Here is a 27,344-nt window from a genome sequence, read left to right on the forward strand (position 1 = left end):
TGCCATTTTGTTGTGGGAGTGGTCCTGTGCATTTCAGGATATTCAGTAGCATCCTTGTCCTCTAAGCACTAGAAGCCAGCAGTGCCCTCTCAGTTGGGAAGAGGTCTGTAGATACTACCATGTGTCCCGTGGGGCAAAATAACCCCAGGTTGAAAAGCCCTGCTTTATTTTTTTAAGGTTTTATTTATTCATTTTGAGAGAGAGTGGGAGCATGCACACACACGTGCATGAGTTGGGAGGGGCAAAGGGAGAGGGACAAGCAGACTTGACACTGAGTGTGGACCCTGACATGGGGGCCTGATCCCACACCCCAGTGATCATGACCTGAGCTGAAATCAAGAGTCGGCCGCTCTGAGCCACTAACTCAGGCACCCAGGCGCCCCAAGAGAACCCCTGCTTTGGGGAATAGATGTCCCGTGTGTTACATCTGCCTTTGTTCTAAACCTACCAGACAATGTTGGAATGTTTTAAGTGGTCGTATGTATTTTTTTTTAATTAAAAGAAAAAATAATTTTATATTTCTCTAATTTACCATTTCCAGTGTTCTCCATTCTTTTCTGAAGATTTGAATTTCTCTCTGATATTGTTCCCTTTCAACTGGAAGAACTTGCTTCAGCATTCTCTGTAATGCAGGTCTGCTGGCAACGATTCGTTTTCTTTTCTCTGAAACGGTCTTTATTTAGCCTTCATTTTGAGCTAACAGCTATACCTGAGCTATAATGGACACTCAATTATCGTGGCTTCAACTGGACTATGTTTTAAAAAAAAGACAAAGATGCAGCTATGTGGGAGGAACCTTGTGGCCAACTGCATTTCCTCAGTGTGCCTGGACGCCACACTGACCTGCTTGAATGGCTTTTTAATTCTCTTCACGCTCGTTCATAATACTCACCTAGTGGCTCTGGAGTGGCTGTCCGCCGCCAAGTACTGTTCTAGGCTCTGGGGACATGGTGAGGGGCTGCCCGTTCCCTTCCTTGTGGAGCTTAACATTTAATGGAAGGAGGCACAAGATAAGCAGATAGGTATTTAAACAAGAATTCTCTGAAGGTCAGAAGTATGAATAAAATAGTAAGATAAGGTGACAGGATAAAGTGGTACAGCCGCTGCTTTATATAGACTGGTCAGGGAAGGCCTTAGAGCTGACTGGGAAGGAACCAGCTTTGCCTAGGGAAAGGCATCCCATGCAGAGGGAAGGGCAAGGATAGCAGCCCAGAGAATAACACAGGGAGACCCTAAAGGCAGAAAGAGACATGACTATAATTACTAACGATGCTCTGAGCACTTTACCTCCCTCGCTCCATTTAGTCCTCATGATAACCTTGTTATCTTCTCCATGACATCAAGGAGTAGTAACGAAGACAGAGAGAAACTGAGGCACTTCGCTCAAGATCAGTGGAGGGTGGCCAGGAGTTGCACCCAGACAGCCTGGACTCCAGAGCCTGCCTGCCTGACCGCATCTAGAACTACCTCCACAAAGCAGATTGTGTCTTTAAGTCAGCTCTGTGCCAGAGACTGAGCCCATCTCCTTTTTTTCCAGGTGTACAAAAGAGCCAAGGCACTGGACCAGTCTGACAACGACATGTCTGCCGTGTACCGAGCCTATATACACTAAGCCCTCGATACCCCACCCCTGCCCCCCAGTCTTCCCTCTGACCCCTCCTCCTCACATGGGGTTGGGGTCCTGGGACTTAACTCTGGACCAGTCCACCTGTCTCCATCTCCTTTTATACAGACTTTGAGACTTGCCATCAGCACAGCACACAGCGTCACTCCTCCCCTGGAGGTCCTGGGGAGGGGAGGGGTGTCAGCAGGATTGGCCTTTGGGAAAGCTCTTGAGCTGGGCACTGGCCTGGGACTAGGTGGCTGTGTGTTCATACACATACACACACACACACACACACACACAGAAATACACAATACACACTGGCTCTCGCCCCAGGATAGAAGCTGCCCAGAAACTGCTGCCTGGCTTTTTTTTTTTTTTTTTTCCTTCCTTCTGAGCTTGTCTTATCTCAGACCCTTTCCATTCAAGGAACTCGAATCAGCAGTAAGAACTGGAAGCCTTTCCACTGCTTCCTTCCCTCAGAGCAAAGAGGCTGTGGTTATGTCCACATCCCCCTACTGGATCCTGCGTGTGACGAAGAGGCTCTGGGTCAAGATGAGCCAGCACCGACTCCAAACAGGGTCCTCATGGGCCCTCCAACCTCAGGTGACCAGCTGATGAGGATTGTCATGTTTAAGCTACCAATGTGCAACCAACTCTCTCCATAAATGCCTTTGTGAACTGAAAAGAGATTGGCGAAGTTGAGCAGACGCAGGGCTCTGGCTCTCGGGGGAGAGCGCAAATCGCCAGCACATTAGGTGAGCCTCACAGAAGCCTGCTCTCCTCGCCGCTCTTGAGCTCCTGTCCCAGAAGTCACCATCACTGCAGAGCCCTGGGCTGGGATCAGACTTCCTTGCTTTGGTGTAGGGGGAGCTCACTCCTCACCAGGCTCTCTTAGTATTTGGATTTGCATTCCAGCCCTTGGGAAGGGGATCCTGAGGGCCTCCAGGGAGGAGTGAAGAGGGAGGAGAGGGGATCCTTCCTGTTTTCCGTTATGCTGCAGACTCCCGCCTGGTTCTCAGGAGTCACTCTAACTGGGTCCCCTCACAGCAGTCTCACCCTCTCCGGCCTACTCCTGCACATGTTCCCCACTGCCTTCCTCTTCATTCTCTCTCACTCATTTTCTTCCCGTGGAGACAGTGTTTTCTGTCCCTTCTTTGGCCCAGACCCAGCCTGACCAACAACAGCCATTTTTTAGGCTCAGCTCTTGAAACAGGAACGAGTATCTTCACTTCAGCCAGAAGCATGGTCTTTGATGCTTCCAGGGCCCCAGGGTCTCTCAGGAGGGAAGAGAACTGGGCCTGACCCAATCTGAACTATCTGACCCTCAGAGGTGGACCTGAGACATCCTCAAGACCCTAACATTTCTCCTTGGATAGGGGACCAGAGGGGCTTGGAATGTGGCGTAAAAACAAGGAGAAGTCACCTAAAGGATGTCAATGTTCTCTCCCTCTGCTTGGGTTGCATTTTCCAAAGTCACACTTTGCAGGTCAGCATTTCTAGTGAATATACAGAGTGAGACCACACTGGTGTGGACCCCTCCCCCTCAACCTTGGCCCTTTTCCGCTAATCAGAAACCAGGCAAGGGATCTCAGAAGACATAGGGGGAGGGCAGGGAAGATGCTGCGTGTTTTTGGCATAACTTCACTGGGATTTGGAATTCTTTTCTGTCTGAACACAAAGCCTGTTCTAGTCCTAGCTGGACACTTTGGGGGGGGTGGGGGGTGAGGGTGGGGGTGGGGAGAATACTGTAATGAAACTGGTTAGTCAATGTTGTCTTAATATTGTTGACAATTCTGTAAAGTTTCTTTTTATGAGTATTTCTGTTTAAGCTATTTCACCTTTGTTTTGAAATCCTTCCCTTTTAGGAGAAAATGTGACACTTGTGAAAAAGCTTGTAAGAAAGCCCCTCTTCCATGACCCTTTTTTTTTTTCCTTTAAACCTCCTTTAAATGACAAATCTAGGTAATTAAGGTTGTGAATTTTTATTTTTGCTTTGTTTTTAATGAACATTTGTCTTTCAGAATAGGATTGTGTGATAATGTTTAAATGGCAAAAACATGATTTTGTGCAATTAACAAAAAGCTACTGCAAGCAAAATAAAACCTTTATTGGTAACGCAACTGTGACTGATTACCTTAGCAGTGGCCACTACCTGCATCCAGACCCTCCACGCCCAGCGGTGGAGGGAGGAGGGTCGGGAGCGCCCGAACAGCTCAGCCGGCCGGTTCTTCCCAGCCGCAGAGCTCAGGGCGCGGAGGGCACGGAACAGGCCGCCCTGCCTGCCAATCGCCGGACGCGGCGAGAACAAGCCGCCCGTTGGCCAATCAGTGGGCGCAAGCGGAACAGGGCGCCGTATCACTGCCGGGAGGGGGCGGGATAAGTGTCCGCCGCGCTCCAGCGGGAGCGGCGCCCGCGGTAGGTGCCCGCGGCGGTTTGGGAGAGGCGGCGCAGGCGGGTTCGCGCAGTCGCCAGTCTCGATTCGCAGCCCCCGCTCGGCTGGTCTGAGGCGGGGGAGGGGGCCCGGGATCGGGGCGGGCGCGCGCGCAGCCAATCGGCGGCGGGGGTGGGCCAGCGCGCCGCGGGCGCACGGACGGCGGGTGGACCGAGCCTCTGGCGGACCGCTGGCGGGTGGCGGTCCCTGGGTGGCGAGCAGCGGCGATGGCGACCGCGATGGCAGCGACGGCGGCGGAGCGAGCGGTGCTGGTGAGGCGCGCGGACGGGGTGGGACAGGGTGGGGTGGGGCGGGGCGGGGGCCCGCGGGCCCGGGCGACTGACCGCTGGCCTGTCTCCGCAGGAGGAGGAGTTCCGCTGGCTGCTGCACGACGAGGTCCACGCCGTGCTCAGGCAGCTGCAGGACATCCTCAAGGTAAGGCTTCTGGCGGGCCGGCCCGGCTGCGGCTCCTTCCCGGGGCGCCGCGCCTGCCTCCCGAGCGCCTGCTGTGGACGCGACGCGCGTTGTGCAGACCAGGCCCTGCCCCAGTGGACTTGGCGTACGGTGGAGGCACCATTATGTGATTGCCCACTTAATCACGAGCAGCCGTGTGAGCGTGGTGGGGTGGGCCTGGAATGAGCCCCTGGCTGGGGGGGTCTGGGCGGTCAGGGTTGGGTTCAAGGAAGGCTTCCTTTGAAGCTGTGATCTCAAGGTCTTCAGCACCTTACTCAACCTCATGGGGCCTCCTTTTCGCAAGAACGAGATTGCAGTACTGGCGTCACAGGGCTGTTGCGAAGACAAGTCAACTCACAAAAATGTCCAGGCATTGCCTGCTATCGCCAGAATTTCTAGTTACCATGAGTTCCGTCCTTCCCTGACTCTGCTCCCCCACATTGGAGCATCTTAACCCAGCCTGGAGGTCATCTCTGTTCTATATCCCTGAGTTGGGCAGTCGGTAGGCATCCAGGGAATGTGAAAGGAACAGCTATCCACTCTGGTAGGACCTGAAACTCAGGTGGTGGGGGAAGGGCCAGAGAAATGGGAAGGTGCCCTGGAGGTTAGAAAACTAGCCTACTTTGTCCCTCCCCTAGCCAACCCAGGAATGGGGCTTCTGGAAAGAGAGGTGAGCTGGATTGGGTCAACTTTACTCCACTCCCCTCTGCCCCTCCAGGAGGCCTCGCTCCGCTTCACTCTGCCATGCTCTGGTGCAGGCACCGAGGGGCCTGCCAAGCAAGAGAACTTCATCCTCGGCAGCTGTAGGTGAGCCAGGGCTGAGCAGGAACAGGAGGGATGGACTGCTTGTGAGGGGGACACCTGGGATATTCTCTAGGGGAGGCTGTACTGCCAAGACCCTGCCATGCAGATTGATTTCAGCCCCAACATGTAGAGGGTGTGCTGTGGGGCAGCCTGGGCCATCCTGTGACAGCAGGGGCAACCTGCTGGGAGGGTGAGGTGGTGGGAAAGGGCAGCCGCAGGCACTGCTCTGACCCCCGCGTGTTGCAGCACAGACCAGGTGAAGGGCGTGCTGACTCTGCAAGGGGACGCGCTGAGCCAGGCGGTGAGTCCCCCAGCCCCTCTTCCCTTTCCCTGCTGCTGGAGGATCCAGTGGGGAAGAGTGTGGGGGCCTCCTGCTGAGCTTTGCCTTTACCTGTTGGCTTTGTGGCCCTGGGTAGGATCCTTGACCTCTCTGTGCCTCAGTTTCCTCATTTGTAAAATAACAACCCACCCCACTAAACCTCCTCTGGAATTGGTGTGTGTCTTCAGTGAGAGGTGCAGGAAGGGGGATGCTTTGCACATGGCCTAGCCCTGAGTCTGGGCCCAGTGAAGCGTGGGCATTGGAGGGATTAGGCTGGCCCCAATTCAAAGTGGAATCAGCCAACATCTGAGCTCCGTCTGTGCTAGGCACCGAGATATGGGGGAAGGTGCCTCTCCTCCAGTAGTGGGTGTTCAGTCCATTGGCCTGTACCCATGCTCCCTTTCTGCCCACAGTCACACCACCTCCTCCCAGCTTCCCCTTTCTGTCTCTGTTCCCTTGCATTTCTTTGTGGTTCCTTTTGGGCTTGAGTTCCTGTCTCCTGATCTCCCTGTTCACACCCCAAGTGCCAGGGAGGATGGGAGACTTTCTGCCCTGTGGATTGGCTGGGGCCTGAGCTACCACACTCGTGCCATGTCTGCCCCCTGCTCAAGGGCTCAGAGTGGCCATAAGCAGGAGAGGGGTCCTCCTGCTTATACGCTCTTGCTCGTCAGGACGTGAATCTGAAGATTCCCCGGAACAACCAGCTACTGCACTTTGCCTTCCGAGAGGACAAGCAGTGGAAGCTGCAACAGGTAATCAGGCCCTTTTCCTGCCAGGGCTCAAGCCACAAGGGCAGGCAGGGGCAGGCCTGAGTGGCACTGAGGCCTCCTAGGGTGGCCAAGGGGGATTTAAGGCTGCCGCAAGCCTGGGAAGTTGTTGCCTAGCAGCAAAGCTGGGGCAGGCAGTGCCTGGGACTCCAGAGTCTAGCCTGGAGGGAGGTGGGAACCTGCTCTGTCTGTAGGCCTCTGGGCCCCAGTGGGAAACACAGGGAACTCCCCTTCACAGAGCCTCCAGGGGCTTCCAATGGCTCCTGGGGACAAAGTCCACACTCCTCTGTGATTGGACCCTGCCCCTCCACCTCAGGGCCTTTGCCCATGCTTATAGCTGTGCCTGGAGGCCTCTCACTGCTTTATTCTTCACTGGGTGATGCTCAAGAGGCACTTCCCTTGGGCCTCCGTTGACATCCATCTAAAGAGGCTCCTCCTCCCCCAGCCTGCAGAGTCACCCTTTTGTCCTTACGCAAGTCACTCAGTGTGTTGTCCTCTTGTGCCTTTGCTCTGCTATTATCTGTCCTCCTTTAGAAGGTGAGCTGTGGCAGGCCTGCCGGTCTGTGCCGTATGCCCAGCACCCAGGCAGGGCCTGGCTTTCAGTGAGCACAGAGAGGACAGCTGGTGGAGAGGGGCAGGCAGCTGAGACCAACCCCAGCCCTCCCAGGAGGACAGTCCATCAGAGTGAGGCCCTGTAATCGGGGGCCCTGGACACTGTGGCTACTCTGAAGTTGGCTTCTCTTCCTCCTGAGGCCCAGCCCACTGACCTTGCAGTGGGCTTTTTTTTTTTTCAGATCCAGGATGCCAGGAACCACGTAAGCCAGGCCATTTACCTCCTCGCCAACCGGGATGAAAGCTACCAGTTCAGGACAGGAGCAGAGGTCCTCAAGGTGAGCTGCCTGCAGGAGCAGGAGAAGCAGGATCCCTACTCCTAGTCCTGACCCCTGACCAGGCCCCTGGAGAGCTCTGCGCCCAACAGCCTCAGGTGCAGCCGATGGTCGCCCCATCAGCTCTCGATAGATGTGTGTATGCAGTCAGTCAAATGACTCACAGACCTGGCTCTGATCCCAGGGCTCCACTGAGCTGTGCAGCCCCAGGTTACTCTCTTAGCCATTCTGTGCCTCAACAGCCTCACCTACAAAAGGGTGCCATGGTGTCGTGACTGGCAGTTGTGATGATGCAGGCAAAGCAGCCCCTGGCAAATGCTCAGGAAGTAGTAGCCCTCCTAGACGGACAGAAAGCCTTGTAATTCGCAAAGTGAATTCACACGGTGTGGAGGGGTGGGCTGCATTGACACGCCTCAGATTCATGCTTTAGCTCTGTCCCTGACTTAGGTGATTCAGTTGCCCTCTTTGGACCTCTGGGTCCTCTATGAAAACTTACAACTAGATGAACTGAGGTCCCTCCCAATACATCTAGGACACCCAGTCCACCACCCTGGGTGTAGGCGGTGCAGCCTCCAGGCCTCCACCCAAAATTTCCCTTTCCTAGAAGCCAGGTCACCCCCAGTCCCATTTCCATGACAATATCTGGAAGCAGTGGAAATTGGGGCTCTGAGGAGTTCTGGCCAGAGCTTTGGTCTTGTCAAAGGAAAAGGATGAGTTCCAGATGGTTCCACCATTGAATAGCTATGTGACTTTACCACTTTGGAGCTTTACTTTTGAAAACGGGGCTGGTGCCCACCTTAGGACCTCAACTTACCCATCCTATCACCTCCTCCAGGAAGCCTCCCTTGGCTCCTTGCACCCAGCCTGGATTAAGGCCCCTTCCTCTAAGCTCCTTCACTGCCTGCAACCCCATCCACAAAGCCCTCATGCCCCTGAGAGTAACTCCAGGGAGCTTCCGTCTTCCATTCCCCATTGGACCAGCACCCGGGACCCCATGCGGTAGAACTTCCTGTGCAGATGGTCAACAGTGCAGACATCCTGTCTCCCGCCCGCAGCTGGAGCCCAAACATCTGCCCCTTAAACAAGCCCCACATGATGGGGGTTCAGGCCGTGAGAGTGGGACCACACAGGCAGGAGCTGGGCGCTACCATGACTTGGTCCTTCCCTGATGTGAGAGGGTGGGGGCTGCCCCCGCAGCAGCTGTGACCAGCCACCTCCCCGCAGCTGATGGACGCTGTGATGCTGCAGCTGACCAGAGCCCGCAACCGGCTCACCACGCCAGCCACCCTTACTCTGCCTGAGATCGCTGCCAGTGGCCTCACGGTCAGTGCCTTAGGCCAGCCCCTGCTCCGGGAGAGGGAATCCCCACCAAGGAGCCCAGCTTGCCCCTGGGAGGGACACAGGGGTGTGATGGGGTCCTGGAAACCCCAAACTGTTGTCAGTTGAAGGCATAGGTCTATGCAGTTTTCTGGGCCTCCATCTTGCATCCCCCAAATACCCCGGGTCTGGGTCAGTGGTTCCCAAGCCTGGTGCAGGAAGCTCCCCGGAGTACCTGGGAAGAGTTTGGAAGCCCCCGTCCATGGGCTGGGACATAAGGTCCCCCAGGCAGTCCTGGGGAAGCTGTGCCTGCCTGGCCCTCATGCCACCGGCTTGCCCGGTCCCTGTCCCCAGCGGATGTTTGCCCCAGCGCTGCCCTCCGACCTGCTCGTCAATGTCTACATCAACCTCAATAAGCTCTGCCTCACCGTGTACCAGCTGCACGTCCTGCAGCCCAATTCCACCAAGGTGAGGAGGACCCCACTCGCCCCCTCACCCCTAAGTGCCTTGCAGCCTCTCGGGCCTGACTGGGTCTGATGCTCTTCTGCTTAGAACTTCCGCCCCGCTGGAGGCGCCGTGCTCCACAGCCCCGGGGCCATGTTGTAAGTATGGTGCCCTGCAGCTCCCTGCCCGCCCCAACCTTCCACATCTTGGGGGCCGGGGGACCAGGCTAATCAGGCCACCCCCAGGGACCCTCCTTTTCTCCCTCCAGCGAGTGGGGCTCCCAGCGCCTGGAGGTGAGCCACGTGCACAAGGTGGAGTGTGTGATCCCGTGGCTCAACGACGCCCTAGTCTTCTTCACTGTGTCCCTGCAGCTCTGCCAGCAGCTCAAGGATAAGGTGGGCTGTGGGGACTGTGGGTGCGGGGCGGTCCTCTCAGACAGATGGGGCCAGCAGATACTAGGCTACTAAGTCATTTCATTTTGGAGGGATTCCAGGGGCTCTTGTCACACTTCCAAAGCACCCTCAAATCTTCAGGTTCTCTGTACCTTCTGCACACACGAGCAGATGGGCCACGGTGTTGCTGAGCAGCAATACCCTCTCCCTGACACATTGCCCCCGAACGACCTTGAACCTGGGTCACAGGCTATAGTAGGGGCCAAGCCACCTAATATCTCCACTTACCATGTCCCCCCTCCTCTCTCCCTAGATCTCCGTGTTCTCCAGCTACTGGAGCTACAGGCCTTTCTGAGCAGAGCACCCAAGAGCCTGTCCCCATCACCCATCCCCCCCAGGAACGTTGGCCAGAGCCAGAACCAGGCAGCATGGGCTATTATTTATTTCTCTTTGCCCCATCCTGCCCATCACATTTGCACAGATTGAAATGAGCACTGGAAGCACGGAGAGACAGGGATGCTGGCTTGCTTTTTCTTTTACGGGGGGGTGGTCAGGAAGGCAGAGCCCAGAGGTGGCCCACATTCCAAACCCTGCCCTCCCTTCTCAGCGGGAACCTTTGGACTTGGGGTGGCGCCAGGCCCAGGGCTCTCCTCCTCCTTCCTCTTTCTGCCTTCTGACCTGCCCCAGGATCGTGACGGGCAACCGTACTCTCCCCTCTGTTGGAGGGTGAGGAGTGGGCAAGGGCCCTAAGCTGGGAATCAGGAGGGCAGACGGAACCATCCACGGCCTCGCTGTGGTGCCCTTGAATGTGTTTGCTCCGCATCCTTGACAAGGCCTCCAGGAAATAAAGATCATCTGACTTTACCTGGAGCGTCTTGTCTGTCCGTCTGTCTGTCTATCTGAGTGAGGACCAAGTTGGGGATCCCTGATCATTAGCACCTGGGTGGGATACCCAACGACGGAGCCCCTGGCCTCCTGTCCCACCCTTGAGGGGGTCCTCCAGGCTGCCAAGGGACTGAGTGGGCTGGGGACAAGGTTTCGGCCTCATGGTTCGGGCCACTGAGTTGGAGCCCAGCTTCCCCTCCTGTCAGCAGTAGCTGTGTGACCTAGAGCGACAGTCCAGCCCGCTGAAAGCCGTGGGGGAGCAGGTGGGCATCGGGAGAAAGCAGTGAGTGCCCAGACGGCCCACCCCTTGAAGGGAAGCTCAGAACACACTCCAGACTCAAGTTCCAGACAACCGAGTCATCAGCACTGTTGCCAGCAGGAGACACGGACGGGAGGGGGGGGGATTGGGGGCTCGCTGCGTTAAGGTTCCAGGGCCAAGTTATCCACTCCCCTGCGGTGTTCCTGCAAAAGAAGCACGGGGCTGGCCGGGCTTTCCTCGTGTGTGCCCAGCTGGCCCCTCTCCACAGGAGCCCCAGCAACCCCCTCTCCACAGTGCAGTTCCAGGCTGCTGCCTCCGCTGGCGGGCCTCACCTTCCCGGGGCTCACCTTCCGGGGTCTGGAGGCGCGGCGGCTGCAGCAGCTGTGGCAGCAGCAGTGGAGACAGACCAGCAGCAGCAGGAGCAACACGGTGCCTGGGGGTGGAATGGGTGTCCAGATAAGGCCCTCGGCCAGGCCTAGGACAGGAGGCCAAGGGGGGGCCAGGGGCCAGAGGCCAGGGCCACACTCACCGAGGAAGATGAGGAAGATGATGAAGGCAGCAGTGTCCCAGTTGGACTGGAACAGCTCACCGCTCCTGAGTTTCCCCAGCACTTCCTGGGCTGTGGTCTCCAGCTCTTTCTCCAGGTCTTTTGCCAAGTCCATCTCCGCTCGAGGCCTCTGGGTGCCACCTGCCCCGGCCCCCCGGGGCTGCCTCAGAACCCTGTTCTCTGGGACTGGGCGGCATCCAGGCCTCCCGCAGTCCAGCCCCTGCCCTGCACCTGCCCCCTCCCACACCACCCCTCAGCCCCTGCCCTGTCCCTTCCCACTCCCCCCGGGCAGCCCCACCCCAAACCCCCACCAGCCTCCGAGCTCCCCCAGCCAGGCAGGTCCCAGGTCCTGAAAACACCAACTATTTCCTGCTTCCGGATCCGCGATAGGTGCCGCCTGAGGCCCTGGCACCTTGGCAACCGGTCCCACCCTTCCCAGGGGGCAGCCAGACTCCAGAGGGCGGGGCCTGTGCCCTAGCAGGTGTGCTCACAGCCTCCCCGCAGCAGCAGGTGCTGCAGGACCCACGGAGGGCGCCACGGGCCCCGAAACCCTCTTCCTTCCGGGATTTTTCATGTTTTTTCAGTAGATCAGACAAGCAGCCTGGAACACAGTGTGCCCTGGGCCGTTGTGGACTTCATGAGTGAAGACGGGAGGGAGGGAAAGGTGGTTTCCATTCCACATCCCACATCCCTTTCCATTTCCACATCCAAATGCAGGTGGCATTTACCAGCACCGTACTAGAAGTCTTCTGTGTCCGTATTTGCTGTATTCTAATCTTCACATTAATCCTGAAGAGAAGATGCTTGTCCTCTCAAACGAGCTCTTCCCCCGGGACTTGGGGACCTGCGGGCCTGACACTGACCACAGAGGCAGCTCTCACTCTCCCTTCCTTCAGCACACACACATCCCAGGCCCACCAAGGGCCCAAGACTGCTCAGCACTTGAGGTTGGCCCTGCCCCAAGTGGACACATTTCTGGGGCTTGTGGTCTAGCAGGGGACAACGTCTCAGCTAGGCTGAAGACCAAGCAGACTGCTGTACATCCACTACCAGATGTGTCCTTGTGGCAATCCTGAAGGGGCTGTTCCCGTTCTCCCCACATACAGATAGGAAAGGCGCCGCCTTGAGAAGTCTAGCAACCAGCTCGAGTCACACACCTGATGCACTCATTTCATGTTGCTGCTAGAACATATCACCCCTGCACTTAGCGGCTTGAAACAATCCAAATTTATTGTCTCACGGTTCTGGAGGTCAGAGTCTGAAACAACAGCAGGGCTGTGATCCTTCTGAAGGCTCTAGAGGATAATCTGTTCCTTGCTTTTTCTAGCTCCTAGTGGCCATGCCTGTCCCTTCGTCCATCCGGGTCTCTGCTTCCAGCCTCATTTTCTCCGGCCCCGACCCTCCTGGCCTCCCTATGACGAGGACCCCTGTGATGACATCAGCCCACAGGATGACCTCATGATCAGAATGACGTCTGCAAAGTCCCTTCTGCTGGGTAAGTTAACATATTTGCTCCAAGGTTCCAAGGATTAGGATGAAAACATCTTTGGGGGGGCATGATCCTTCCGGCCATACCCAGAGTGAGCAGAGAAGCCAGAACTGGGACCCAGGCACTCAGACCCCAGAGCCCTTGACCACCATATTCTAGGGTCTCCTGCCCTGGGTCCCTACAACCCCTCCATCCCATTCCGACGTCTCCAAGCCCTGTTGCAAGAGGCAGGGTCATTCTGAAGCAACCGGAGTGTTATTGCCAAAGGAGACAGCACTGCAGCCACTATGGAAAGCATTCAGGTAGTGCCTCAAAAGGTCACATGCGGTGATAGCAAACGCCCAGCTATTCCATTCCCAGGTGTAGACCCAAGACAACTGCAAACAGGTTCTCAAAGACTTGGGCACAAATGTTTTCACAGCGGCACTCATCTCGAGAGCCAAAAGGTGGGAACAGCCCATGTGATCTGTCCATATTGGGCCCTTCCTCAGCCACACAGAAAAATGAGGTCCTAACACCTGCCACAAAACGGATGCCCCTCAAAGACATGCCGCACGGTGAGAGAGGCCAGACTCAAAGGGCCACACAGAGTGGGGTTCTGTTTCTGGGAGACATCTAGAACAGGCACATCCAGGGACTAGCGTTAGCCAGGGGATGGGGAACTCGGGGTGGGGGGGAGGGAGTGAGTGTTTAGTGTGTCCTTTAGGGTAATGAACATGTCTGGGAACAGGACAGGGGTGGTGGCATTATGACATTGTGAATGCACTCAATTCTGGTTTGCCACCTATCTGCTCAAAAGAAAGAACGGATAACGTTGGGAGAGGGGGTGCCTGAGTGGCTCAGTCGGTTGAGCGTCCGACTTCGTGGTTCTGGTTCAAGGCATGATCTTGGGGTCCTGGGATTGAGCCCCGAGTTGGGCTCCATGCTCAGCAGGGAATCTCCTTGAAGATTCTCTCCCTGTGATCCTCCCGCACCCCACTGTTTCTCTCTAATACTTAAATAAATCTTTATTTTATTTTATTTTATTTATTTGATGGAGAGAGAGACAGCGAGAGAGGGAAACAGGCAAGGGGAGTGGGAGAGGGAGTAGCAGGTTTCCCGCAGAGCAGGGAGCCTGATGCAGGGCTCAATCCCAGGACCCCAGGATCATGATCTGAGCCCAAGACAGACGTTTAAGGACTGAGACACCCAGGTATTCTGTAAATAAATCTTTTTTTAAAAGAACAGATAATGGTTAATTTTATGTGAATTTTACCTCAATTTTACTTATTTACTTATTTTTTTAAAAACGATTTTATTTATTTATTTAACAGAGAGAGAGATATCACAAGTAAGCAGAGAGAGAGGGGGAAGCAGGCTCCCCGCCGAGCAGAGAGCCCAAGTCGGGGCTCGATTCCAGGACTCTGAGATCATGACCTGAGCCAAAGGCAGAGGCTTAACCCGCTGAGCCACCCAGATGCCTATACTTCCTTATTTTTAAGTAGGCTCTACACTGACATGGGGTTTGAACTCACATCCTGAGTCCAAGAGTTGCACACTTTATTGACTGAGCCAGCCCAGAGCCCCTTTACCTCAAATTTTTTTTAAAGATTTTATTTATTTATTTAACAGAAAGCGAGACAGCGAGAGAAGGAACAGAAGCAGGGAGAGTGGGAGAGGGAGACACAGGCTTCCCGCTGAGTGGGGAGCCCGATGCAGGGCTCGATCCCAGGACCCCAGGATCATGACCTGAGCCGAAGGCAGATGCTTAACCGACCGAGCCACCATTTACCTCAATTTTTAAAAAGAGGAAAGCACTGGGGCTCTTGGGTGGCTCATTTGATTGATCATCTGACTCTTGATTTCAACTCAGGTCATAATCTCAGGGTTGTGAGATTGAGCCCCAAAGTGAGCTCCATGCCGTGCCTCGGGCTCTGTGCTTAGTATAGAATCTGCTTCAGATTCTCTCCTTCTGCCCCTGCCGCCTGGGGCCTGCAGCTGTGGCCCCTGTCCCCCCACCATTTGGCTGGGCTGGGTGGGCAAGAGGCCTTCTGTCCACTCCTCTCCCCCCTGACCCTTAGACTTCCCATCCAGACCCTTGTTTCTTGTTTTTCATTCCCATTATGAAAGTAAGACCTCCCCATGGTGGGGGTGGGGAGGTAAGACCTTTTCTTTTCTTTTTTTTTAAGATGTTATTTATTTATTTGACAGAGGGAGATCACAAGTAGGCAGGAAGGTAGGTAGAGAGAGAGAGAGAGGAGGAAGCAGGCTCCCTGCTGAGCAGACAGCCCAATGTGGGGCTCGATCCCAGGACCCTGAGATCATGACCTGAGCCGAAGGCAGAGGCTTAACCCTCTGAGCCACCCAGGTGCCCCAGACCTTTTCATTAAAGAAAATCTGGGACATTTTAAGCTGTTAAAAAATAAAAACCCCCATGAAAGCCCCCAGACCCAAGCAGAGCAATGATGGGGGGGTCATGTGGCAGGACATATTTCACGTGGGTTAGACCCCCCAGACTTGGATCCTGCTCTCAGTCCTTACTGCCCACCGGTGTGTGATCTTGGGGCACAATCCCTGATCATCTTTGCCTCAGTATCCTTTTCTGTAAAATGGGTATATACATAGCATCCCCCTTCTCATCTTAAGACCGAACGGAATAATCCACATTAACACTTCTTAGCCCGATGAGACGCTCTGGAAACACACACTAGATGGCCGTGTGTTACTCACCCAAATTGTGGGTGTGATCCCCCCCAGTCTTCTGTTCTTTGTATACCTTTGGGCTCAGCGGCCAGGCTCATACTGCTCAGATCACTTTACCCTGGGCATTTCGCAATCTGCATAGGCAAGGGCACCTTGCAGGTGACTGCTGCTTTCTGTAAACCTGATCATCTCGTTTGCAGTGAGAGTGGCCACCTACTGAGCCTCGCTTCCCCCCCACAAATTGTTCAGAACCCTACTGCCACTCACATGTGATTTTTTGGCAGGGGGAGGGGTGTTCTCTCCAGAGTGGCTTACTTCCTTAAGGGACATTTCCAGAGGCCAGATCTCCTCCTGCTCAGGGCCAGTCCAGCAGTCCCCATTACTGTTCAGTCGTCCACACATAACATTCTCATTCGCTTTGAGGAGGAAGCCAGGCTCCTGTATCCCTCCAGAGCTGGGGACTGACAGCTTGAGAGATTTCTCTGCTCCAGGGCAGGCTCTGCTCAGTCCTCCCGCCACAGGCCCTGCCCAGCCTCAAGTTGTGAAGGTGAAGTTTGAGCCTCTGCCTTATAGATGTATAGAAGGTGGGGGAGCAGAAGGGCCTGGGTAGAGAGGGACAGAAGGCTGGCTGGGGCTCAGGACAGTGGAGGTGAGTGGACTGGGGCAGACTTGGGTGAGTTCCCGTAGGCAGAGCAGGGTCAGCAGGCCGCCTCCTGCTTTTGTAAATACTTTTATGGCCACACAGCCACACCCTTTGCCTGTCTGTGGCTGCTTTCCCACTCAGACAACAGGGCTGAAGGGTACATGCCACGGAGATGTTATGACACACAGGCTTTCAGAGAAAATGTTTGCCAGCACTACTGAGGACTGCTCGCACGCCAGGAAACAGGTGGGAAAGAGCTGAGCCAGCTCTTGGTATAAGAAACATCTTATCAGGGACACTTTAGGGAGGGGTGAGGACTACGGCAAACTGGAGAGTTCATGGCCCAGCTACAGAGGGCAGCTCATCAGCTGTGGGCTGGACCAGAATCACCGGGGCTTTCATTCTCTAAGACACCCTGGAATTCTAGATGTTCCTGTGAACAAGAGAAGAGGCGTTAGAAGGTGAGAACGTGGACTCAGATCCCACCCACCCTTCCGCTTCCTCACTAGGTGACCTTGAACACCTGGTTCAGACCCTCTCTGTAAACTGGAGGGTGTAACAGCGCCGGCTCCACGGTGCCGAGATGATTATTAAACAAGCTACTACCTTAGAGCCCCCAGAGCAACATACGCAGACTACGTGTGGGGCAACCCGTTTCCTAGATCAGTCTTTGGATTTTCAGGGCTAGCACCAGCAGTGGACAGACTGAAGAGGACACACAGATATTCTGCTTTCCGGCTATGGATCACCGGTTGGCTTCTCCCAGCAGAGGGGTTAAGGGATATGAATTTGGAAATCAGAGGGACCGGCTGAAGCCTGCTTTGCCCAGTTAGGTGACCTTGGGTGAGGGAACTGCCCAGAGGCCCTGGGCTCCTGTATATATAACAGGAAGCAGGGGTCACTGTAAGGATTTAGGGTAGTTTTCAGAAAGGACCTTGGAGGATCTTACCTGTCCCTGACTTCAGCTCCCTGCTGTAGAGGAGCCCCCGCCTCACCCCCCACCTCCTTGAGGGGAAAGGGGTGGAGCTCGGATTCTTCAGTTAACTGTCACCCTGTCCCATCTCCCTCACCACACTCACCAGGGTCTGCCAGGACAAAACAGCCTCCTGAAGCTCCCTCAGAGTCCCAAGGTCATCAGGTGCCACACAAAAGCTGCTTCTCCCTTTCTCTCTGTCACCACGGGTCCAGACCCTGGGCTTTGCCAGGCTGGTCACATTCTGCAGGAGGTGGTGGGGAGTAGCCGAGCAAGTATCCTGCCTGGACCATGGGTGGGGGTGGGAAGAAGCTGGGGGAGGGGTTTGGTGGGGGAGGAACAGATTCGTGGGCTTGTGCATCTCAGGGAAGGGTTCAGCCTCCCTTGAAAGGCAGCTCTTCCAGGAACCTCACCCCAAGGCCCTTGAGCCATGGAGATGTGGAGGATGGGTAGATTTTGGGGTATCATGTGTAGGGGGTGCCTGGCAACAGAGCTCAGGAGCCAGAGTCCAGAAATGAGAATCCAGGGGTCTCTCTCTGGGGCCCCAGTGACCCCCTTCTTCCCACCCACCTGAATGACAGGCATTGCTGTGTCCTTGGCCCCATGGAACCCATGAGACAGTCCCCCTCCCCCTGCTCATCAAGACCCTCCAGCCCCAGGACCCCACCCTACGAGACGCTTGGCTATGTGGGCATTGATGCCGTGCTGGACCAACTGAAGATCAAGGCCATGAAGATGGGGTTTGAGTTCAACATCATGGTAGTAGGTGAGTGAGCGGGGGGCGGGGGGACTCATAGGACAGACCAATGAGTGCAACCTTATGGGCCCTGGGCACATCATTCACCTGTCTGAGCATCAGTCTCCCTATCCATAAAGGGCCTGATAATGGTCCCTTACCAGGTGTCATAGTTGAAGATCTAGAAACCCTGAGGCATTAAAAGACAAGAATTACCCAGAAAGCCCCAGTCAAACCCAAACCGAGCAATGAAAGGGGAGGCTGTGGCAGGAAGTGGTGAACACCTAGACCCAGATCCTGGTCCCAGCCCTTAACACCTACCAGTGGGTGACCTTGTGCCCCGTCCCCGACCCCTCTCTGCCCCCTTTCCTCATCCGGCTTAGCACAGGGCCTGGCGTTAAGGAGGTCCTCCAGAATTGCCTTTTTACATATGCAAAATTAATTTTGTAGGCCAAAACAAACTAGCTACAACAGAACATAAAAGGTTGGAGCATGTAGCACCCATGAAGAGTACCATTCTAAGGCAGTGCTGTCCAACAGAAATATAACAGGAGCTATGTACCATCATTTTTTAAATTTCCAGTAGCTACCTTTAAAGAAGTGAAGAGAAACAGGAGAAATTAATTATAACCACCTATTTTACGTAACCCAGACTATTCCAAAACGCTATCATGACCTGACATGTAATTCATGTAATAAATGATCCATGAGACATTTTGCATTCTTTTTGGCAAACCCAGGGCTGCAAAATCTGGTTTGTATTTGCCGCAGATCACACAGCTCAATTCTGTTTTGCCGTATTGCTGGTGACAGAAGCCAAGTGTGACCCCCAGATAGGATAGCTCATCCCTAAGGACCACGTCCATTAGCTACACAAAGGTGTGTCCTTGTGAAGCAAGGTGCTCCCTCCTGCAAGGTGTGGTCCGCAGAGTTTGAGAAGCCCCCAGAGCAGGGAGAATGGACTGACTACAACAACAGACAGTCTGGGTGTATCTCACCAAACAGCATCAAACAAAAGGAGCCAGACAGGAGCGCACATGCTGTGTGATTCCCTAAGACAAGGGGAAGCAGAACCTTGCCCAGCTGTCGAAAGTCAGGGCAGTAAGCAGTTGTCCCTGGGGTCTTGGGGCTTATAGCTACTGAGACGGGGCATGAGTGGGCTTGTGGGGAGTTATGTGCTCCCTCTCTGTGTCCATGAGCTGTTCAATTTGTGAAACGCATTAAACTGCCCATCAGCTTGAATGGATAAACACAATGTGGTCTGTTCCTGTGATGGAACATTATTCAGCCATGGGAAAGAACAAAGCCCCCACAGCTGGTATGACATGGATGAATCCTGAAAATGGGATACTTAGGGGAAGAAGCCAAACACAAAAGGACAAATACTGCATTTGTAGGAAATGTCCAGAAAAGGTAAATTCACAGAGACAGAAAGCAGATTCATGGTTGCCAAGGGTGACCACGGGGGGAGAACAGGAAGGGACTGCCAACGACTGTGGGGTTTCTTCGGGGGCAATGCAAATGATTTGTTTTAGGGTTTTTTGCAAACTTTTTTGCAAGTGTTTGTTTTTGTTAAAACACACACACACAAAATTCGGGGGTGCCTGGGTGGCACGGTTGGTCGTGTGTCCAACTCTTGATCTCAGCTCAGGTCTTGATCTCAAGGTCATGAGTTCAAGCCCCACATTGGACTCCATGCTGGTCATGGAGCCTACTTCAACCTACTTCAAATATTTCTTTTTTTTTTTTTAAGGTTTTATTTATTTATTTGACAGAGATCACAAGTAGGCAGAGAGAGAAGAGGAAGCAGGCTCCCTGCCGAGCAGAGAGCCTGATGCAGGGCTTGATCCCAGGACCCTGAGATCATAACCTGAGCTGAAGGTAGAGGCTTAACCCACTGAGCCACCCAGGCACCCCAGAGCCTACTTCAAATAAAGAAAAAATTTTTAATTCACCCTAGTCAGTTGGAAGGTCTAATTGGCTTTATTACATGGTTCATGAGTCGGGCAGTATCCCATCCAACAAGTAGAGGGGAGCTCCACGGGGCTGTGCTGTAAGGCTTTGGGGCTGTTGTTGTTGTGTCGTCGTCGTTTTGGAAGGTTTTTATAAGAAATGCAGAGGGAGGCGGTGCAAGGAAAATCAGTAAAAGGAAAGGATTGTTCCAGGCAAGGCTGCTTTCCCTTAGGGGACAAGCCGGGGTCCCAGGTGGTTTACCTCCCTTTTCTTTGGGGGATGGAGAGCCCCATGTGACCAAACCTCATTGATTCTGGCCCAAAAATTCCTGACCCACGAGTTAAGACCACATTTCTGAGGGGGGCGACTGGGTGGCTCAGTCAGTTAAGCCCCACGACGTGGGTTATTTTTCACAGGAGCCAGACAGAGGGGATGGGTGCACAACACTGGGAATGTACTAAATACCACTGAATTATTCACTTTAAGTGACTAATGGTTCTTTTTTTTTTAATCATATGAATTTTGCCTCAATAAGAAGGGGGGGTTACCATTGAGGGGGACCCTGACGATATTACCCACTTCTCTGTATGTTATGCTTACAAAACAGTTCACTTTCTAAAACTATTTAAGAGCCTGAGAAGCACTGCCTAAAACTAGTGCCCCACCATTGCTGTCCCCCGGTTACCCCCAGGGCAGAGCGGGCTGGGCAAGTCCACAATGGTGAACACCCTCTTCAAGTCCAAGATATGGAAGTCTACCGCGCTGGACCTGGAGAGGCCTATACCCCAGACGCTGAAGCTGCAGTCGGTGACACACAGTGAGTGGCCTCCCACCCCCCTCCCCACCCCACTCCACTCCACCCCCGCCAGTCTCACTCCATTCTGCTCTCCCCACACAGTCATCGAGGAGAAGGGCGTGAAGCTCAAGCTGACCGTGACCGATACGCCCGGCTTCGGGGACCAGATCAACAATGACAAGTGGTGAGTCCTTGGGAGTGGGGGCCGAGCCCTGGTGGTCTCTGCCCCTGCCCCTCTGGCCTCTGGGAAACAGCCCAGCCCTGAAGCAACCTAACCCAGCTGTGGCATCGTTGAGTCTCAGTTTGTTTGTCTGTATAATGGGTGTGTGCAACCATCCCTCCAAGACTGAAGGGAGTTAAGTACGGAATGTCAGAGCTTGCTGGCTAGCATACAAAATAGTTGCTCAATCGAGGTTATGGTATAGTAGGGGTTAGAAGCCCACACCGCCAGGACCACCAGGTTAGACCACTTTCCAGCCATGTAACCTGGAACTGCTCATGGAAGCTCTCCATGCCTCAGTTTCCTTCTTTGTCACTTGGGGATGTTGACACTCACCTTGCAGAGTGCTTCTAAGCTCTTGATGAGACCCCAACCCCGTGACAGTGGTTGGTCACACACACACACACACACACACACACACAATCAGTACTGGCTGCATAATCTGGGGGACCCAGAGAGATGAAAATGTGGGGCTCCTTGTTCAAAAAAGTATGAAGAATCATGAAACCACCACTACAGAACATTCAGCCAAGTGCAGGACCTCTGAAGCAGAGACGGTGGGACTGCTCCTTCGGTGCTCCCAAGAAGCCAGGCCTGCACAGGGTGCCTTGGAGAGCACGTCCTGTGTGCCAGCTCTGTTCTAGACTCAGGCACACAGCAATGAACAAAACAGATGAACATCTTTTTCAACCTGAAATTTACATTGTCGTGGCGCAGTGGAGCAGTGAGCACAGTAAATCAGTTATACATGGGGAGAGCCTCAGCTCTGTCATCCAGGCAGGACGTCTCTGGAAGTGGAAAGGGTCAGGAGCAGTCAGAGAATTGCAGTTTTAAGCAGAATGATCAAGCAAGGCCTCCCAGATAAGGAAACACTTGGGTAGACTGCCAGGAGATGCGAGAACGAGCCGCGTGCTAACGCGGGGAAGAGTGTTCAAGGCATAGTGGCACATGCACAGGCCCTGTGGTGGGTTTGTTGGCAGAAGGCTGGTGTGGTGAGCGGCAGGGAGAGGAGGAGGAGAGGGCTAGGCAGGAAACTGCGGTGGGATGGCGTTGGGCCTGCTAGTGCAGTGTAAGGGGTTTGGCTTTCCTTGAGCCACTGCAGGGTAGACAGAGAAGGGATATGCTCCCACTCCTGTTCGTAAAAGGATCTTTTGGGGTGCTGTGTTGACAATAGCTCAACCAGGGCAGAAGGGACAAAGGGAGAGGACACCGGAGATCCTTGTGGCAATGAACTGGGCTGTGACAGTTTAGCTCTTTCAGTGCCACACCCCTGCAAAGTGTAAGTGCTCATATTGTCCCCATTTCAGGAGCAGGGAAGCTGAGGCCCCAGCTTGAGCACAGCAGGGGGCCTCTCTGATGATTCCGGGGAGTAGGAGGAGGGTGCCTGGGTAACCAAGGGCCTTGGGTTGTACAGGACTGAAAGTCCTGCGTCCTGGGCTGACCAGGGCCATTGGGCTTCCTAGCAGGGGAATGGGGTGGGGCTCCCAGGGGTGGGGCTCTGAGATTAGTCCGTCTGCGGCCCCAGCTGGGACCCCATCCTCGGCTACATCAACCAACAGTATGAGCAGTATCTGCAGGAGGAGATCCTCATCACCCGCCAACGTCACATCCCCGACACCCGGGTGCACTGCTGCGTGTACTTCGTGCCGCCCACGGGGCACTGGTGAGGTTGTTGGGCCTGCTGGGGGAGGGCCCCTACCCAGGACGGAGAGGAGGAGGAGGAGGAGGAGGTGGAAGAAGGAGAGTCCCCAGTGTGGGCTGGGGGCTGCCACCCCCACTCATACTCACTGCTGCCATCACCCCCACCGGAGCAGCCTGCGGCCCCTGGACATTGAATTCTTACAGCGGCTGTCCCAGACTGTGAACGTGGTGCCCGTGATTGCCCGGGCTGACAGCCTGACCATTGAGGAGCGAGAGAGCTTCAGGCGCAGGGTGATCTGGGCGTCCAGGGTGATGGGGTCGGTGGGGGCAAGGAGGAGGCAGAGTACACAGGATGAGATGAGGTCACCTGCATCCCTAGATCCAGCACAACCTGAGGACCCTCTGCATCGAGGTGTACCCACAGAAATGCTTCGATGAGGACATCAACGACAGGATCCTCAACAGCAAGATCCGGGTAGGAGGCCCTGACGGGGTGGGCAGGCTGGTGTGACCGAGGCTGGGTGATTTTCTTTCCACTCATCCTTCCCATGTGCAGAGTCATCTCTCTCTACAGCTCGGGGGTGGGGTGGGTGGGTGGTGGGAGGCACATACTCCTAGCAGGTCTGAACCTCCACATATCCACAGACTCAAAAAGTGACCAAGAAATGGGTCATAGCAACCACCCACAGAACGGGAAAAAATGCTTGCAAATGATGTATGTGATAGGGACTTGTAAAGACCTCTTACAAATCAACAGTATAAGATAAATACCCACTTTAGAAATGGGCAAAAGTTTTTTGGTTTTTGGTTTTTTATGTAGGCTCCACACCCAGTGTGGAGCCCAAGGCAGGGCTTGAACTCACAACCCTGAGATCAAGACCTTAGCTGAGATCAAGAGTTGGTTGCTTCACCGACTGAGCCACCTGGGCACCCCTAGGCAAAGGTTTTGAACGGACATTCCCCCGAAGAATTTGAACAGATGGCCGAGAGGCACACGAAGAGATGTCGGTTCTGTAACACCTGTCATAAGTGAAACTCAAATCAAAACCACAAGATACCACTTCACACCCACTAAGACGTCCGTGATCAAAAATGACAGGCAGGGGCGCCTGGATGGCTCAGTGGGTTAAGCCGCTGCCTTCGGCTCAGGTCATGATCTCACGGTCCTGGGATTGAGTCCCGCATCGGGCTCTCTGCTCAGCAGGGAGCCTGCTTCCTCCTCTCTCTCTGCCTGCCTCTCTGCCTACTTGTGATCTCTCTCTGTCAAATAAATAAATAAAATCTTTATAAAAAAAAAAAAAATGACAGGCAATCCTGAGTGCTGGTGAGGATGTGGACAAGTTGAACTTGCACACGCCCCGGGCGGGAAGGCCAAACAGAACATAATGTGGCAGTCCCTCCAAAGGTTAAGCTCTAAGTTAGCAGAGTTCCCAGCGGCAGCCCCACTCCGGAGAGAAAATGAAAACCTATGTTCACATAAAAATGTGTACACGGATGTTCCTGGCGGAAATACTTGCTGTAGGCCAAGAGTGGACAAAATGCACGTGTCTTACTGACTTATGAACGGAGAAACACACGTGGTGCGTTCACACAATGGAATATTCTTCAGTCTTAAAAAAAAAGAAAACCTCCCACGTGTATAGACCTGGAAAGCATGAAACTAACTGAAAGGAGCAAGACAACAAAAGGATAAACATGACAGGACTCCGTCCGAAATGTCCCAAACAGAGAAATCCCACGAAGACAGAAAGTAGGTTAGTGGTTGTTGCCAGGGGCTGGGGGTTGGGAGGGGAATGGGGAGTGACTGCTAATGGGAGTGGGGTTTCTTCTCAGCATGGTGGAAAATGCTCTGGAATTAGATGGTAGGGATGGGGGCACAGTCTTGTGAACTGTACCTGTAAAGCCGCTGAAACTTTAAGAGGGTGAATTTTATGATACAGGAATTCTATCTCAGTAAAGATGTTCCAAAAAAGGAGCGGGGGAGGGGGAAAGTAGCTAATATCTTCTTTTTCCCCAAATCAAGTGAATTAGGACTCCAAAACCCCACCTTGCTGTCCTTGCAGTACATCTAATGTCTGTCTGTCTGGATCGTACAAAGGACCCTGGTAAGGCCTGGGATTCATCATCCATCATCCATCACCCTAGACTTGACTCCCTCCCCAGGGGACCCTTTCTAGCCTGCAGGGCAGCGGCCCTACATAGCCTCAAGGCCAGTTGCCTTTGTACAGTAAACAACCCGCACATCTGCACATGGAGGCCCTCCTTCCCAGCTGATACCGAGTGTCTCCATACATTCCAATGAACAGGAGTTCCTCTGAAACACTAAGAGAGCCTCGACCTCTACCACAATCTGGTTTCTGCCCCAAGGCCTGTGAAGGCAGCAGCCTGGCCACAGCTGGAATGGAACCGGAAGTACAAGGAGAACAAACCTGACATCTCAGTAAATCATCCAGACACCAAACATTCATTGAGGGTTTGCCACAGGCTGGCGCCAAATAAGTGTGCAACAGATAGCTCGCTGCTGTTAGCGTCCGTGTTGTTCCTCATTTCAAATTAACTCTCAGAGAAATAAAAAAACAAAGCCCTGGACAGCACTTTGCAGTTTATGGATTCGAGTCTTCTCCACTTCCGACCACAAGCAAGTGAACAACTAGAATTTTCAGCAGGGCTCGGGAAACGTCTTTTTTTTTTTTTTTTTAAAGATTTTATTTATTTATTTGACAGACAGAGATCACAAGTAGGCAGAGAGGCAGGCAGAGCAAGAGGGAGAAGCAGGCTCCCTGCTGAGCAGACAGCCCAATGTGGGGCTCCATCCCAGGACCCTGAGATCATGACCTGAGTCGAAGGCAGAGGCTTAACCCACTGAGCCACCCAGGCACCCCCAAATGTCTTTTTGTGTGTGTGTGAGGGGCCGAGATGATGATAAAGGTATTAGACTCTGCGGGCCACGCCGTCTCTGCACAGCCCCCACTGTCTGCTGTGGCAGCAGGAAAGCAGCCTGGACCAGAGCAGATGACTAGATGGGCCGCGTGCCGACAGACTTTCCACGTGGAAAAACAGGCATGGCTGAATCTGGGTCGCTCACTGTAGGTTGCCAAGCCCTGGGTTACAAACCTGTGTCTTTTAACCTCACGATAACTGATGGAGGTGGTCACAGCTCCTGTTTCCCAGGTAAGAGATGGGCCATCTGCAAGATTATGTTATTACTGTGGCCTTGGGTAAACTTCCCAAACATTCACAAAGCCTGTGCATGTGCCGTCCTGACTCCCCCTTGACAAGATGAGGAAACCGAGCCATTGATGAGATTTTGTACCTGGTGACTTTTTTTTTTTTTAAGATCTTATTTTTAAGTTATCTGTTCACCCAATGTGGGCCTTGAACTCCCAACCCCAACATCAAGAGTCCCAGGCTCCACCGAGCCAGCCAGATGCCCCGTGTCTTTTGCCTTTAGATCTCTGTGCTCCTTCTACCACTTTTTTTCTCTCTACAGAGGACAATGTGCCTTTCCCACAGTGACTTCTCTCCCCACCTCCCAGGCAAGGCCAACCCTTCTGTTTCGTCTCCTGCAGGACCGGATCCCCTTTGCTGTGGTCGGGGCTGACCGAGAGCACCTGGTGAATGGGAGGTGTGTCCTGGGCCGGAAGACCAAGTGGGGCATCATTGAAGGTCAGTGCAGGGACCTTGCAGAGAATGCAGGTGAGGGGGAGGGTGAAAAGCCAGGCACATCCTACTGCCTTTGGCACCTTCAGCATCTATCGAAGGGCCCAGAGTGGGCAAGCCCACAGTCAGGAAACAGACCTGGGACCAAGTCCGTCTTTACAGCTGGGAAGCCTAGGGCAAGTTCCCCAACTCTCTGAGCCTCAGTTTCCTCACAGTAATGTGGGCATGATGACAACATCAACGTCATAGTCAGTTGCTTTGGTGCAGTAGATGAACTGCACATCTGCACATGGAAGGTGGTGGGCCAGGCCAGGCCACTGCTTTGCACAATGGCCAGCACCCAGAAGATACCCTAGGCACTCACCAGAATTTACTGTGGGCCTACTGCGTGCCAGGCAGACTATCTATGATTCCTGAGGGGATACAATGAAAGGAGGACTGGCAGGGTTCTTGTCCTCATAGAGCTGATGAGACAATGAGACAAAGTGGGGTGGGAGAGAGGGCTGCCTGAGGGAGCAGAGGGAGGCCTCCCTGGGGTGGAGACTGGGAAGTGAAGGGGGAGGAGCCAGGGCCTGAGCCGGCAATTTACCAATATAATTACTAAAAGGATGTAATATACATGGTATATATGGTATATAATGTAAAGTAGTAATGTAGTAATTATTAAGGATACAATAATGGTTAGTGGATTCATTGATTCACCTCTTTTAGGAACCGCCAGTACCAGGCACTGGGGAACAAAGCAATGAATGAACGAGTGAATGGGAGGTGGGATAAGACAGTGAGAAATGTGGGGGGAGGGATGCGGTGGATAATGGGGGTACACAGCATACAGCAGGCGCTTACTCGGTATGCACTGAGGGCAGAGCGGGCAGGGCAGGGCCAGCGCACCGTGTTCTGTCTTGCAGTGGAGAACCTGGCGCACTGTGAGTTTCCCCTCCTGAGAGACCTGCTCATCCGGTGAGGATGGGGGAGCCCGGCAGGGGGGCTACGGGGACCCCAGGGGGAAGCTGCAGCAGGGCCTGGGCTTAACCGCTGCCCATTTCCCAGCTCCCACCTCCAAGACCTAAAGGACATCACCCACAATGTCCACTATGAGAACTACCGTGTCTGCAGACTGAATGAGAGCCACCAGCTGCCTCGCGGGCCTGGTTGGGTGAACCTGGCCCCGACCCTTGGAGGGCCCCCGGCCACCCCCCGGCCATCAAAGGTGTGCCAGCAGGCCCAGGATGACTCTGAAGATGACGAGGAGTGCTGAGCACCAGGGCGCCCGGGCCTCGGGGCTCCCAGTGTCCTCGGCAGCCCCCAACACAAGTCTATGTATTAGAGCATGTATTAAAGGTGGACATTGCTTTTTATGAAAAGCTGTGCTTGGAAAACAAAAGGCATCCTTTTAGATGATTTCTTTGAGCTATCATCAAATAAAAGCATAGTTCTTTT

General features: G+C 54.0%; 4 protein-coding genes across 14 annotated transcripts in view; 3 read left to right on the forward strand and 1 right to left on the reverse strand.

Moving 5' to 3' along the window:
- GLYR1 (glyoxylate reductase 1 homolog) overlaps window positions 1-3,726 on the forward strand; it is a 36,051-nt gene extending 32,325 nt beyond the window's left edge. For all 7 annotated transcript variants that reach the window (XM_045072202.1, XM_013055198.2, XM_045072201.1 and 4 more), the window contains one exon: window positions 1,538-3,726. In XM_045072202.1, the coding sequence (XP_044928137.1) occupies window positions 1,538-1,612 (75 nt within the window). In that variant the 3' untranslated portion in view covers window positions 1,613-3,726. The remainder of the gene's footprint in view (window positions 1-1,537) is intronic.
- A 282-nt stretch (window positions 3,727-4,008) lies between these two features.
- ROGDI (rogdi atypical leucine zipper) lies at window positions 4,009-10,284 on the forward strand. Of its 2 annotated transcripts, none has more exons than XM_045072203.1 (11): window positions 4,009-4,309; window positions 4,401-4,472; window positions 5,209-5,297; window positions 5,546-5,595; window positions 6,285-6,365; window positions 7,155-7,270; window positions 8,492-8,590; window positions 8,939-9,052; window positions 9,137-9,186; window positions 9,297-9,423; window positions 9,734-10,284. In XM_045072203.1, the coding sequence occupies exons 1-11, from the start codon at window positions 4,265-4,267 to the stop codon at window positions 9,773-9,775; spliced, it is 885 nt and encodes a 294-aa protein (XP_044928138.1). In that variant the 5' UTR covers window positions 4,009-4,264; the 3' UTR covers window positions 9,776-10,284. The 2 variants fall into 2 exon arrangements, with proteins under 2 accessions (XP_044928138.1, XP_044928139.1); XM_045072204.1 differs by having other exon boundaries at window positions 4,014-4,309; window positions 5,541-5,595; window positions 7,175-7,270.
- Window positions 9,840-11,553, reverse strand: SMIM22 (small integral membrane protein 22). 3 transcript variants are annotated; one of them, XM_013055204.2, is made up of 4 exons: window positions 11,423-11,553; window positions 11,094-11,252; window positions 10,912-10,997; window positions 9,840-10,767 (listed from the first exon to the last, which is right to left on the reverse strand). In XM_013055204.2, the coding sequence occupies exons 2-4, from the start codon at window positions 11,224-11,226 to the stop codon at window positions 10,726-10,728; spliced, it is 261 nt and encodes an 86-aa protein (XP_012910658.1). In that variant the 5' UTR covers window positions 11,227-11,252; window positions 11,423-11,553; the 3' UTR covers window positions 9,840-10,725. The 3 variants fall into 3 exon arrangements, with proteins under 3 accessions (XP_012910658.1, XP_012910656.1, XP_012910657.1); XM_013055202.2 differs by having other exon boundaries at window positions 10,897-10,997; XM_013055203.2 differs by having other exon boundaries at window positions 10,897-10,997; window positions 11,427-11,534.
- A 313-nt stretch (window positions 11,554-11,866) lies between these two features.
- Window positions 11,867-27,344, forward strand: SEPTIN12 (septin 12). 2 transcript variants are annotated; one of them, XM_004750445.3, is made up of 10 exons: window positions 11,867-12,606; window positions 17,480-17,664; window positions 20,279-20,404; window positions 20,486-20,567; window positions 22,129-22,266; window positions 22,418-22,535; window positions 22,624-22,719; window positions 25,814-25,910; window positions 26,813-26,864; window positions 26,955-27,344. In XM_004750445.3, the coding sequence occupies exons 2-10, from the start codon at window positions 17,502-17,504 to the stop codon at window positions 27,160-27,162; spliced, it is 1,080 nt and encodes a 359-aa protein (XP_004750502.1). In that variant the 5' UTR covers window positions 11,867-12,606; window positions 17,480-17,501; the 3' UTR covers window positions 27,163-27,344. The 2 variants fall into 2 exon arrangements, with proteins under 2 accessions (XP_004750502.1, XP_004750501.1); XM_004750444.3 differs by lacking the exon at window positions 11,867-12,606 and adding an exon at window positions 16,829-17,063.

The sequence above is a fragment of the Mustela putorius genome, unplaced genomic scaffold, assembly GCF_011764305.1.
Source record: "Mustela putorius furo isolate JIRA1106 unplaced genomic scaffold, ASM1176430v1.1 tig00004007_pilon_pilon_pilon, whole genome shotgun sequence".
Taxonomy (NCBI): Eukaryota; Metazoa; Chordata; class Mammalia; order Carnivora; family Mustelidae; genus Mustela; species Mustela putorius.

Bases quoted from the DNA above. Each gene is read 5' to 3' on its own strand.
- ROGDI (XM_045072203.1), top strand. From the start codon at position 4,265: ATGGCGACCGCGATGGCAGCGACGGCGGCGGAGCGAGCGGTGCTG. The intron at 4,473-5,208 runs GTAAGGCTTCTG...CTGCCCCTCCAG, and splicing joins AGCTGCAGGACATCCTCAAG to GAGGCCTCGCTCCGCTTCAC. The intron at 9,424-9,733 runs GTGGGCTGTGGG...CTCTCTCCCTAG, and splicing joins GCCAGCAGCTCAAGGATAAG to ATCTCCGTGTTCTCCAGCTA.
- SMIM22 (XM_013055202.2), bottom strand. From the start codon at position 11,226: ATGGACTTGGCAAAAGACCTGGAGAAAGAGCTGGAGACCACAGCCCAG. The intron at 10,998-11,093 runs GTGAGTGTGGCC...TTCCACCCCCAG, and splicing joins CATCTTCCTCATCTTCCTCG to GCACCGTGTTGCTCCTGCTG. The intron at 10,768-10,896 runs GTGAGGCCCGCC...CTTCTTTTGCAG, and splicing joins GGAAGGTGAGCCCCGGGAAG to GAACACCGCAGGGGAGTGGA.
- SEPTIN12 (XM_004750445.3), top strand. From the start codon at position 17,502: ATGGAACCCATGAGACAGTCCCCCTCCCCCTGCTCATCAAGACCCTCC. The intron at 20,568-22,128 runs GTGAGTCCTTGG...CTGCGGCCCCAG, and splicing joins CAGATCAACAATGACAAGTG to CTGGGACCCCATCCTCGGCT. The intron at 25,911-26,812 runs GTCAGTGCAGGG...TCTGTCTTGCAG, and splicing joins CAAGTGGGGCATCATTGAAG to TGGAGAACCTGGCGCACTGT.